The sequence below is a fragment of the Culex pipiens genome, chromosome 3 (genome assembly GCF_016801865.2).
Source record: "Culex pipiens pallens isolate TS chromosome 3, TS_CPP_V2, whole genome shotgun sequence".
In the NCBI taxonomy this organism is placed as follows: Eukaryota; Metazoa; Arthropoda; class Insecta; order Diptera; family Culicidae; genus Culex; species Culex pipiens.
Window position 1 is genome coordinate 14450384 of NC_068939.1, and position 13341 is coordinate 14463724.

Here is a 13341-nt window from a genome sequence, read left to right on the forward strand (position 1 = left end):
ACCTACAGGACATAACATGTGTAAAGGGACTATTTTAAGTTGTTGCTTGAAAAATCATTTTTGAATGAATTTTCTGTTATGTCTTCGTTAATGTTAATGCATTTTTGGATTATTGTCAATCAAATGGAATTATAAAGAAGTGAATTTTATATTTAAACCAGGTTAACATTTATTTTCTTTCGAAATTATTGAGCATTTTTCATTGACGACGCCAAGCGTATCTTGCACACTCTAATTTCTTGGATGCAAGATTGTATGCAACGCATTTTTGTAGTGCAACAGATATAATCAAGTTATTCTAAATTCGATTAAAACGCTTTCACAATTTTGTTATTCTGCTACCGTAAGCCAGGTAAGCTAGTTTTGTATCGATTTGTCAGCGATTGTCGGCAAGCAGGTATGGGTCATAACGTATACCTAACCTAAATATTCGTATTTAAGAACAGACCAGGGTACTACCACTATTCAGTAAGCTTCTAAAGCCCAGTGAAGATTCTTAATTTACAGTTCGAGTGTTAATCCATCATGTCTCTACGTGAAATTGAGAATTTTATGAACGGGGCACTAGTTCAATGGGTGGAATCATGCCAACCAAAAGACACCGTCATAGCTGATTACTCTGCCCTACTAGACGGAACGGCTCTTCATAGCGTGTATCTCCTAATAGACCCAACCCCTCGGTATCATCTGGACGAAGTCGTGCGATCCTCTCGGCAGCACCGTGCACTACACAATTTCACTGCCATTGTGAAAAACTTGATCAGTCTGTACGTAGATAAGTTCAGCCAAACCGTACTGTACTTGCCGGACTGCGCGATCCTGTCTGAGCAGCCCGCTTCTCACAAAGGAATTGAGCAAACGAAACTCCTCATTACGCTGCTTCTCGGTGCAGCAGTCCAGTGCGCTAACCAGGAGAAGCTCATAAAACGCATCCAATCCCTCAACGAGGCAGCGCAAACCTCAATCATGACGGTAATCCGTGAGGTGATCGAAGGTCAATCGTTGGTTCTCAACCAGCCAGCTATGGAAAATCTGTCGCTCGATGCCAACGGTAAGCACGTGGTAAGGCTCGTGGAGGAACGGGATCACTACTGGTCCTTGTGGACGCGTTCGGAAAAGTCAGCAGTGGAAGCGGCTGTGAGCACTGCCGAGATTGGACGGTTGACAGCATCGCTAGCGGCAAGCAAGGACCAGATAAACAAGTTACGCCAAGAAAGCGACGAAGCGGCAGAGTTGCTCAGGAAGCTCAAAACAGAGTTCGAGTGCAAGAACAAGCAATACCAAGAGCTTAGCGTTAAAAGCCAAGACTGGTACAGCAAAGCCCAAAGAGTTTCCGCGTACCGGGATGAGGCAGATGCGCTTCGAGAACGGGCTGAGCGAGCGGAGTATGCGGAGAAGGAGCTGCGATCACTTCGTCCGAAGTTAGACAAACTTGACTTTTACTGTAATCGAGTTAAACAGCTGGAAGAAGACAAAAGTGCGCTGGAAGAAACGAAAAAGCTGGTTGAGGGGCAACTGGACCGACTGCAGCAACGGCATGAGCAGCTATCCGAGATGGAAGCAGAGACTGAGCGGTATCGACACGAGATAACCAACATGTCCCAGATGCTTACCACGGCCAACAATCAAATCAAGGAGTTGATCGAAGAAAACGCAGCACTTCAGTTATCTGTACCGAGTTCGACGGCGGAGAAGGTGGATTTCAACGAACACCAACCATTTGCCAGAAACAGCCTGTCCGATCAGCTAACGAGCCACGTCAAGTCTAAAAACATCAAATTGGAGCTGGAGAACCGTCGTTTGCAAGCTGATCTCGAATGCCTGCAGCAATCACCGAGCAAGAACAGTGCTAAGGATCTGCAGTTCGAAGAAAGGCTGAAGACTATGAAAATGGAAAACTCTCAACTAGCGAGCAGCCGAAACTCGCTCCAGCGACAGCTGGAACTGGTAAAACAGGACCTCGAAACTCTACAGCGACTTCACGCACAACTTAACGACGATAAGGCGGTGCTCGGAAGCTCGGTCGAAGAACTCAAAGTCTACAACCGCTCTCTGAAAGATCATGTTCAAAAACAATCTAATGAAATGAACTTGATGGAGCAGAAAATGGCAACCTTGACAGTGGAGCACACCGAGCTACAAGACGACTTCCAGCACATTTTCCAGGAAAACGATCAACTCAAGAGTACCAACAACTCGCTGGTGCGCCAAATTATGGACCTCGAGGTCGAACTCAAACACAAACTGGAACGCATAGCGGCCTTGGAGGCAGAACACGCAACCGTTTATCAGAGGTGTGAGATGCTTTACAGCATGAACACCAGATTAGACAACGAGAAACGTGCCGAAAGGGAACAGTATTCCAATCTGCTGAATCAGTATAACCAACTCATGGCGGACTCTCTGGACGACACAAAACACTTCCACGAGAACGAAAAGATGTACATGGAAAAAATCAACGAGCTGCAACGGCTAAAGGAGAAACTGGAGGAGAAAATCCTTGCTTTCTACGGAAAAGGGAACAATAGCACACCTAGCAAGAAAAGCAAGAAAAACCCCCTCAGCGCCTTCACCTTCAGCAACCTGCGCAAAAGCCTCATGAAGAGCACTCCGGAAAAGGAAAAACCCAAAGCCACCGAACAATCGGACAAGGAGACGCCGGATGCGGGCAGCATCGAGTCGGACGCCAGCTCGGACGAGGTCTTCCTCAACCAGCTGCCATCGGAACGGGAAGACAGTGATTTCGAAGGAGACTACGTCAATCTGCGAAATTACGGAGCGCGCCGAAGTTTGATGCCGGAACTTAAATACCAGCCAAAAAAGCCTGCTCGGTCCAGTCTACCTGGATAAACCTGAAGCTGGTCAATTTATTGTTAAAATATAGTTTGTAACCATAAATAAATAGTACTATTTCTCAAAACTCAATCTCGCCTTATAACATTTCCCCCCGTTGCACGGTGCTTCCTAGCGCACACGAGACGAAACTGGAGCAAACTTTAAAACATTGTATCAACAGGGGCAGAGAGATGTGCAGTTGTGGCCGCTGGGAAAGCATCTTGATTAGGGACCATGGTTATCGCTTGTCGGAGATCCCTGACTCCAGCCTCTTGCAACTAATTCGTTATAATTGGGACTACCAGCTTGGGCTAGAGCTTGGGGGACGTCCGAGGAGAAATGTTAATTGCTGATTGTTTGATTACGGGCTAATCGTGTCTGCGCTCTCGTCAGTTCTCGATCCCCGGCAGCCAGGGAAGTGGGACGACGTCTAAGCGGCTTTGAAACTTTCATAATCCATAAATTTGATGTAAATAATTTATTGATACGCTATCTGCTACAGCGTAATTTACGATCTTCAGCGATGCTCATATTTAATCCATTTAATTACAGATTCCTTTCGGCAGTATCTCAACTCCAAGATTTATTCGCTCGCTAGATTCGCCTTCAGTGTTGTTTAGTGTTGCAAATCCTAACCCAGCTACACGTGGCAGCGAAAATCCAACCCCAAAAAGCACCGTAATCCACGTGGCAAAGCTCGCAGTCCTGTCATGTCACCACATGTCTGGCACATGTTTGCCGTGTCGAAACGGAGATGATATTTACGCGGAGCCACCGTGAGATTGGCAGTGATACCACCAGTAATAGAGTATCCTGCTGAGGTGTATTAAGGCGCAAATCCGTCAACATTGGGACCCGTGTTCAGGGAGCGGGGAGGGGGCGGATCAACGAAATTGAGTTTCGCGTAAGCTTCTTGCTTTTAGAGCTCTTCTAATCAAGTAAGCTTCCGCGGAGCGAACGAGTTTGTGACACACTCGCAGTCACACACACACGAAAATTCAATATTTTTTTAAACATCTTCCACGCGAATCCCATTTAATATGGCGGCACGTGTAGTTCGTGGAGTTTATATTTTGTTTTTATGATAATGGCAATGATGATGATCTCAGACCGAGCAGATCTTCCGCTCGGGCCGGTCACCAGCCAAGCCAGTTGTATCGTTTAAAACTGGTTGAAATATTAATCACCAACGCGATAGTATCGGCTGCCAGGCGGGGCACCCCGAGCCAATGGAACCACTCTGGGTAGGGGTAAGTCAAGCGGAACCATGTTTGCATACTTGAAATGGAGATTGAAATATTAATCTTCCTCGTAGATAGAGCAGAGCAATTAAAAAAGGTTGATTGTTTTAAATTTAAACAACGCAAAACAATCCTGTAGCCGTTTATTAGCCCTTTTTATAAAATAATGTTTTATTTCGACCAAGATTTCTACTGAGTTGAAATCACACAGCGTATTGTGTTAAAATTTGTCAATTTTAACACATGATTTTCACTACCTCACCTCTACTTTAAACACTACATAAAATTATCAAAAGCAGCGATGGAATAATCATCATCAAAAGAAAATCATTGGACGTTCATCATGAGAAAAAAATCCGAAGGGAGCAGGCTCTCCTCTCTCGCGCACGAAAGATCGGTAAAAGGAATCTAAAAAAAATCATCATCTTGATTAATCGGCGGAACATCTTTTTCACTACTACACTTGCAAGTGTAACGTCACACGTCGAAAAACGATCTGTCACATTTTGTAGATGGGCAATGTGTGTAAACAAAGTGAAATAAATATTTTTAAGTGGTGCTGACAAGGAAATTCACAAAAAATCATCAGCAGATTGATTTTCTTGAAGATTTTCGGGAGCGATTTTCTTTTGCGTGATTTGCCTCCTCTCTCTTTCGCGGGTGAAGAAAGTTCGCTAGGGAAATTGATTTTTTTATGATTATTCCATCCCTGATCAAAAGAGTTTCAATGAGCACTCACTGAGAATGAAATGTAAAAGAAATGTAATTTTTCTCTTTCTGTCTGGCAAAATCTCGATAAAATGAAAAAAAAACTCAACTTCATGCGATTTGTCCAAGGTTGTTAACCATTAAGATTATCGAGGCTCGATAACGATAATTCTATCGCCATCGTATTTTTTCTAAAATCGGCTTCATCCATATCATGTTAAATTTCAATGCTTTCACAAAGTATATATTTTTTGAAACTGTAGTAAGTTTCAACGTATAAATGCTCAAAATAGTTTTTTTCCTTCATTAGATTTTTTTTGTTAAAAACTAACATTTTTAATAAATATCGTATTATTTTCGAAAAAAAAAAAAATTAAGATTTGCTATATGGGTATCAAACGAAGCGAAATTGTTTATGCTTTTTCCTTTATTAATGTTTTTTTTTGGAAAATATTAAAATTTTCACAAATTACCATATTTTATTCGAAAGCACTAAATTTAAAAAAAATTTGCAATATGGGTATCAAACGAAGCGAAATTTTGTATGCTTTTTCACTCTATTCAAGTTTTTTTTTAAACACAAAATTTTTCACAAAATACCATATTTTTTCGAGAGTACTTAATTTATCATGATTTGCGAAATTTGATGTGCAGCTTATTCGAGTTTTTTTATGAAACACTCAAATTTTCACAAAATACTGTATTTTTCGAAAATACAAAAAAATCAAAATTTGCAAAGGTAGGAAAGTTTTTAATTTAATTCAAATATTTTGGAAATACTTAAATTTCTATAATTTGCAAATGGGTATCAAACAAAGCAAAATTTAATATAGGGCATGAAGCATGTAAAACTTCGCTTCGTTTGCATATTTTGACAATTTTGATATTTTCAAAAAACTAAAACTTTAATAAAGTAAAAGAGCATACAAAATTCAAAACTTTTTTTCTTAAAATCACGAAACTCGTGATGTTTATAGTAAACCGATTATGTTTATTAGGGTGGGTCATTTTTTCGAAAGTTCTCGGATCCGGCTGAAATAAAGACCATATTGTATAGGGGATCCATAGGGGCTCTCATACCAAATTTGAGCTCATTTGGTTGAAAACTGGCTCGTCGCTCGGGGGTTAAAGTTTACATGGAAATTACTATGGGAAATGCGCGATTTTGCTTCAAACGCTCCTACAGGCTAAGCGACAAACTTTAACCCACACTTACACTAGGTAGCCGTGTCGGGGGTGGTCCAAGGAACATTTTTCTCTAAGGGTTCATGGTCATCCGTTCAACCCTGAGCTTGCGCAAAGCCGAAACATCCGGCGACGCCGCAATCCTTCTAAATCCCGGTTTTAACGGTCAACGCATGCTACGAAACTTTGATTGAAGCATCAAATGAATGAATGAGAAACACGACGCCAAACGTCAACTTGCTAAAATTTAAACAACGGTTCGCCGTCGATTTCGCTGGCCCGTCGGCAAATACAGCGCAAGTTGGTTTCCGGAAGCACGCTGCAAAAGAAAGTGACATGACGAGCTGGCCACACCATAGCGGCAGAATTTCAGTGCGTACCCGCGGATGCCAGTAGCAGCGTCAACCGAAAAAAGTTTCAAGTTGGGGGAGAAAGAGCAGCAGCTGCAAGGTTCGAACAAGAAGGTCTCAAATCGGTAAGTTCAATCAATTGAGTCTAGAACTTGAAAACCTTTCAATAACCGTCCCTATAAATTTCAGACAGTTGTGTCGTGAGAACGCAGAAAATCAACAACGCTGACCAACATGCAAATGAGTTGCAGCAAAATCTCCAGCATCCTGTAAACGCCTGCAAAACCGACAAAAGTTGGGGAGCTGTTGCCACAGAAGGGGGAGGAAGGCGGCCAATCCAACACAGAAATGATCACCGGCAAGGCAGGAAAGATAATCTGGTCCATCAATGCTCAGTCAAAGGGCGTTTCAGGGACGCAAACCGGATGAAGCCAGAACTAACATGTACCGTGATGTACACGATGGCCACCAAAATATCCGTGCGGGATGTGGATCAACAAGAATCACATCCGGGACGAAGATCGTGAACCGGTGATGGAAGTCATTGTATGGCCGATCAATTTTATCGCGTCACATACGAAATAGATGTCACGAATGTATTTATTATTTTGTGGTTGAAATAAATTCATAAGCATTTTTTTTCTTGAGCACCTTCTTTAGAAGCTATTTATTTAATTGTCTATCGAGCGGATCAACTTCTAAGCATCTTCCTCGAGCATCTGCTCTCGCTTGACCTTCTGGGTGGCGGCACACGGCACAATTGTCCCCAATACCCGCAACTATTCTGCCGGAAGTACATCGACGTGTGGTTCGCAAAGGAGGTCAACTGTCCGCCGCCGGGTTGAACAAGGCACGTCGGAGTGCATTCCGACGTCACCAAAACGCTGTACAGTAGGTTCCTCATCCCCCCATTGGTGGATCTTGTCCAATCGCCATTATCCACTTCTGATCTTGCACAGACATTCGCCGCAACAAAAACTTCCCGTACCGTTAGCCTCAGTCCGAATTGTTCCGGAACGTAACCACTTCACCCCGCTATCTACCGGAAGTCGATGCACGCAATGATGCGAACTGTTATCGGTCAACAACACCGTGGCCACTAGCCAATGATCAAGCTGCAATGCGCGGTTCGTAAATGTTGGTGAGCAAGTGTGTTGACGTTTGGCGTCGTGTTTCTCATTCATTCATTTGATGCTTCAATCAAAGTTTCGTAGCATGCGTTGACCGTTAAACCCGGGATTTAGAAGGATTGCGGCGTCGCCGGATGTTTCGGCTTTGCGCAAGCTCAGGGTTGAACGGATGACCATGAACCCTTAGAGAAAAATGTTCCTTGGACCACCCCCGACACGGCTACCTAGTGTAAGTGTGGGTTAAAGTTTGTCGCTTAGCCTGTAGGAGCGTTTGAAGCAAAATCACGCATTTCCCATAGTAATTTCCATGTAAACTTTAACCCCCGAGCGACAAGCCAGTTTTCAATCAAATGAGCTCAAATTTGGTATGAGAGCCCCTATGGGTCCCCTCTACAATATGGTCTTTATTTCAGCCGGATCCGAGCACTTTCGAAAAAAATGACCCACCCTAATGTTTATATATAATTTTTTTTTGTGTTCTACAACTTTGTAAAACATTGTTTCACTCTAAAAAATAACCCTGCAAAGTTAGAAGAAACACGATGTTTTAAAATGAAAATTGTTGTTCTGAATGAAAAAATTACCCTTCGAAAAGTACAATAAATTTCCCTTAAAATGACATGTTCCAATTTTTTTACAGTTGATCAACAGAAATGGCAAAGATTTTAAAACTTTTTTAAGTGCTTTTTTCGATGAAAAACACGTTTTTTCGGAATTTTGAGTAGCCATCAAATCGGGTGTTCAATTTTACATAAAAGTCCTTTTGACATCAAATTTTTATCTCATCACCATTTCAGTCTGTAATTTATTGAAAAACACATTTTTTTCGCATGTTCAAAAATTAAAGGGGCCGTACCGCCCCTCCGTCACGCGATATCAAAAAACGGACCTCGGATTCGTGATCAGGGACAAAAGTTACCCCTTAGAACAAAGTTTTACGCAAATCGAAGAGGGGTCGGGACAACTATTCCCGATTTTTTTTTGCTAGAGAACTACCCATTTTTCGTTTTGAAAAAAAAAAAAATCCTGTAATGGAAAAATGTAACTGAACCAATAAAAACAACATACATTTTCATGTAAATATCGATCACTCTAAGATGTTCTATTGAGAGCTCGTGAGAGATGATCTTCCTCGTGTTTTATCATGTCTGATATTCATCGTCGTTTAAACCTTTTCTACTTACTGATTGTTTGTTTGTTTTTTTTTCTTTTTATAGCAAAATAGATATTTACCTGTAAAAAAGAGAGAAAAAAATATAGATTAGTATAATTTGCTATTTTATAAATTTCTTGAATAAAGTATCAAGCCATATCCCAAAAATAGTCACAACAAAAGACCAAATTTGTTGGTCATTTTTGCTCGTGAAATTCCCCAAGCCCGTCTCTTTTGTGCATTCCATTCGAAATCAAAAGTGTTCGCTCTCCATTAGCAAATTGGCAGATACCGTGCGGCGGCGTGTGGTTTGACACTTTTCTTTTTCTCCAAGAGCTGTCCCCTTCTTCTCCACATCCCATCATCCAGGTCATCGGGCACGCAACGTTCCCGCCCCAAAACTAAACCGTGTAATCACGTCATGAGATTCCAGCGGAGCCGCACTTCCCAGCCCAGAGCGCCATCAGCGAATTCCAAGAGTCCCACTGACACGCTATCCGGCCATCAACCGCAACAAAAAAAGAGTTGCTGTCTCTTTGGTTGATCGCTTCTTACAAAGTTGAGGCGGGAAAGCCCACATCGATTTCATTGGGGATTCTGCAAGTGCACAGCAGAGTATCGTCTTAAACTCATCAAAACTCGGCAGGCACGTGTAATGATGCCGATTTCGACAGCGACCGATTGATACCTTAAGCCACACCGTCGAGTATCGCCGCCTTAATTGATCAATCAAGTGGCGATTCAGTGGTGCGTTATGCAACGTGGGGTAATTTGCATGACCATTTCGGTTTTATTTCTGGGGAATTAGGTGAAATTGGCGTGAAACGACAAGCGAAGACTGTCAAACGTCGACGACGGCGAAGAAATGGTGACGATTTTGTGTAATTTAGTTTGATTTGACACACAGCGAACCTACTTTTTTTTGGGTGATGACAAAGTATGGGGCTCTACTGGTCGTTACGACGTCATTAGCGCTCCGTTGTCATGATGAGTTACACTGGGCGGTGAAATTATTGGCGATACACCGTCAATGATTGCCATAACATCATCAGCTGAATTATAAAGCAATGTGAAATACCTTTGAAACGAGAAAAAAAAGAAGATTTACACCCACAGGAATGAATTTAAGCAGAAATTGTTATCCTAATCTTGCTACACCTAATGATAGATTCCGTGTGACAGCGTATAGCTGTATTGGTGAGTACTAAAGATCGCTTCTTCATGGGCGAAATTGATTTTGCGATGAGCGTGCGTCATGCATACTTTGATAGGAAAGCTATCATTCAATGTAGCAAGACTATGATGACAATTTCTGCAGCGTTTCTCTCTTGTGAGTGTAGGTTTTTTCAACAAACCTGTCATAAATGTAGTAAATTAAAAATTAAAATTCCAACTGAAATTATGTGCAGTTCAGAGTGTCCGTCAGAAAAGCGCAACCAACCAAAAAAGATGAAGTGTCAATCACACTAATGTGGCACATTTAACAGAAATTAGTTTTTTAGTGCCAATGTCAACGCGAATAGTGGGCATGCCTTTACGCCAAACTGGCCAACGCAAACGAGTCACACACTCGGTCGCTAATTAATTAATTTTTCGGACCGATGCCAAGCGAATTAAAATTACTGAAACATTTTTGAGGGGTTTCTCGGCGCCACATTTTTATTTCCTTTCAGAGTAATGAACAAAACGTGAGATTTGTTGGTGAAAAAAACGAGCTATTTCTCAAAACTAGAAAACAAAAACATTTGGAATTTCGGACCGATTCAACAATTCACCATAAAAAACTCGCAAATTGGTCAAATGGTTGCGTGCAGGAATGCAACACACAAACACCACCATCAAAACAGTGCAATTGATCACGCACCAGATTGCTGTTGTTGTTATTGTTGCTGCCGCTGGTAGTGGTAGTGCAATGTCCGAACGAAAACATTTTGCCAGCGAGGCGAATTTCCTTTCCTTTTTTGTTTTGCTTGGGCCAAACTTGACCAAATGGTGATGCATAAAGCACTTGAAAAAAGGTAAAAATAAAAAAATTAAATAAAAAAGTAGGGTTTCCAAAAAATATAAAATATAAAATGAAAATTGATCAAATCAATCAGACGTGCAAAAGTTAATTTTTCACATTGCTCCATTTTACGACGAACAAGCGAATCGAAAAAAATTTGCATGCTGAGCGATTGTTTGAGCGACTTTTTTTATGTCAGTGGAACTTTTTCCTCAATTTATACTCCACATTAAGCTCATTGTGGTATCAAGTTCAGTAAACTCAAAATTTAGTGATCATCAATTTATAATTTGGAAAATATTTTGGTTGTAAGATAATGCCCTTTTTAATTTGTTTTCCTTGCAAGTTAATGATGACAAAATAACATATATTTAATTTTTGATTGTTTGAATTATCAAACAGCACCTTGTTATCACTTGTTTGAACATCATAAAACTTGTTAACGGTTGGAATAACCTGTTTTCAATTTTGCAGCGATAAGATTACACAATTACCGTTCAAACAAACCAAGTCAAAGTTCATACGATGACCTGATTGGATAACCCACTGATTCCTCTGATTTTTGCTTTTCTCATCATCGCCATCATGATCATCACCCAACGAGGCCCAAACACTTCCGATTGGTCAAATCTCTGATCCGGACCGGTCCCTGACCAGACTGGAAATTAAATCAATCAGCCTCAACAGCGCTTAGTGGTGGTTGGTTGATGGTACCGCAACACGACCTTGGTGAAACCAGAACTTAAACTTATTTTTTTTTGCTTGTTTAATCCTAACTGGTTTCCCCTTTGAATAACTTCCGAATTGATGTTAGTCACTCAGTCAGGCAGACGTTTGTTTATCTTCAAGTTTGTTGTTGTTTTTGGCATAATAAACGACGGGTTCAGAAACGAGTAAGCGACGGTGTGACTAATGCTTCCGGTGAACTCTGTTGTTGTTTACCAAAGAAATTGATGCGAGATTCTGTCAGGTGTCCGGAACGAAACCGCGGGGAAGTACCGGGACCTTCCGAGAGTTTTCCAGTCAGCCTCTAGATCAATTTTGCTTTTATTGCTGCAATTTTGCATGAAATTATAAACTGAGTTTTGCAGGCGTCACTAGGACTAGTTCATATGCGGGTCACGATTTTTTACTATGCATGCTTGTAATTGGTACAAGGTTACTGGGCTACAATTTATCAAGGGATTCTATAAAAGGGGGGATTCAAACAAATATTCTGGGCAATCGACATGAGGGATACCCTCTGATTCGTTTCCTTAGGCAAAAATAAGTATCTGTGCGAATTTTGAGCCAAATCGGTTAAGGTTAAGGGGTCGCTTTTTATCGTTGAAGTTTATATGGGGAAAATCGCAAAAATGTATGCAAAAAAACATCGATTCAGTATTTTTATGCCAGGTGGCGCAGGCCTCGCCCAAGATTTTCCAAGTGTAAGATTCTTGTAGGAAATTTAATTTGCTACAACTTTGTCGAAGGGTGCAAAACGATCCGAGTTGATCCTGATTTTTGATGATTTTTTTTTAGTAAAAAGTATTTTCTCATATGCCTCCTATATACTCCTTATATACTTTCAAGTATAAAAGCCGATTTCTTTTCATCGCATTGCTAATAACTCTTCAGGATCAATTCGGATCTTTATGCACCCTTCGACGAAGTTGTAGGAAATTAAATTTCCAGGAAGAATCTCACACTTGGGCAATTTTGGGTGAGATCAGCGCCACCTGCTGCCAAAATCCTGGAGCGATGTTTTCCCCATACATTTTAGCGACTTTCCCCATATAAACTTCAACATGCTCATCGCATGCGCTCGCGCTCAATGAGCGCTCATCAGCAAATCAGGTAGATTTTTAGTATTGTTGATGAATCTGGCACAGGCCAATTGGATTGCCACTTTTGAAGATAATTTCATCGCGAAAAAGGGACATGAACTCATCAAAGTTGCATTGGTAATTTAATTTTAGTTAACCGCGGGAAATTTTCATGAAATCATTCGTTGGCGTCGAACTATCAAACATTGATCGCGGTGGATTGCGGGGGATACTTTTCTTCCACAGTTTTTTGTGTGATCAATGTAGTAATGGTAAATGCTTTGGTGGATTTCTGTCAATTCGAAATATTTCAAGAAAATTTACCGCGGTTAACCAAAATCAAATTAACAATGAAACTTTAATGTAGCCAGCCTATATTTTTTTTCAGAGTTTGATAATTTAGAAAACTAGTTTTGATTAAATTCCCGATAAATGAAAAATGGTCGACTCGCAATTAAGGTGTCTTAATTTGCTAAGAATCCCAGACACTCTTTTTAGCTTATTTCACTTTCAAATTTAGAGTAAACTGTCAAGGAACGGTTAGGTCTTAAATAAGCTGTAAATAGGATGGTAATCGATTTTTTTTTTATTAATACATGTTTTTACTTGTGAGCACGCTCATTTCTCATTTATTTATTTGGATCGACTCCAGCATATAAATAAGATAATTGATGTGAAAATTATCTATGACACAGATTTGACATTTATTGCATGCAAAATTATTTACAAATAATTGACTAAACAAGATGAGGTGCCCAGGAATTAAAACATGACTAAACGTATTAACAAGAAAACATATTTGTGATCCTTAAAAGATACTATTCAGCTTTATTAAATAGTTCACTTTCACGTGTCACTCTATTATCTACTTTTTTTTATTAATCGAATTATTGCTACAAAGTAAAAAAAAGTGGATGGTGTAATTTTGT

At 40.6% G+C, this 13341-nt stretch overlaps 2 protein-coding genes and 1 long non-coding RNA gene across 3 annotated transcripts in view; 2 read left to right on the top strand and 1 right to left on the bottom strand.

The window, feature by feature from the left end:
• The window catches only part of LOC120430861 (girdin), a 4886-nt gene extending 2001 nt beyond the window's left edge, over window positions 1-2885 (top strand). Inside the window, 1 exon segment of the mRNA XM_052709785.1 lies at window positions 632-2885. Within this exon segment, the coding sequence (XP_052565745.1) occupies window positions 632-2850 (2219 nt within the window). The 3' untranslated portion in view covers window positions 2851-2885.
• Window positions 1-13341, bottom strand: part of LOC120429774 (phosphatidylinositol 4-kinase beta) — a 139318-nt gene that overhangs the window by 22110 nt on the left and 103867 nt on the right. The window lies entirely within an intron of this gene.
• Window positions 5901-6966, top strand: LOC120430860 (uncharacterized). Its single transcript, XR_005607751.2, has 2 exons — window positions 5901-6444; window positions 6509-6966. It is a non-coding gene; the product is annotated as an uncharacterized LOC120430860 (long non-coding RNA).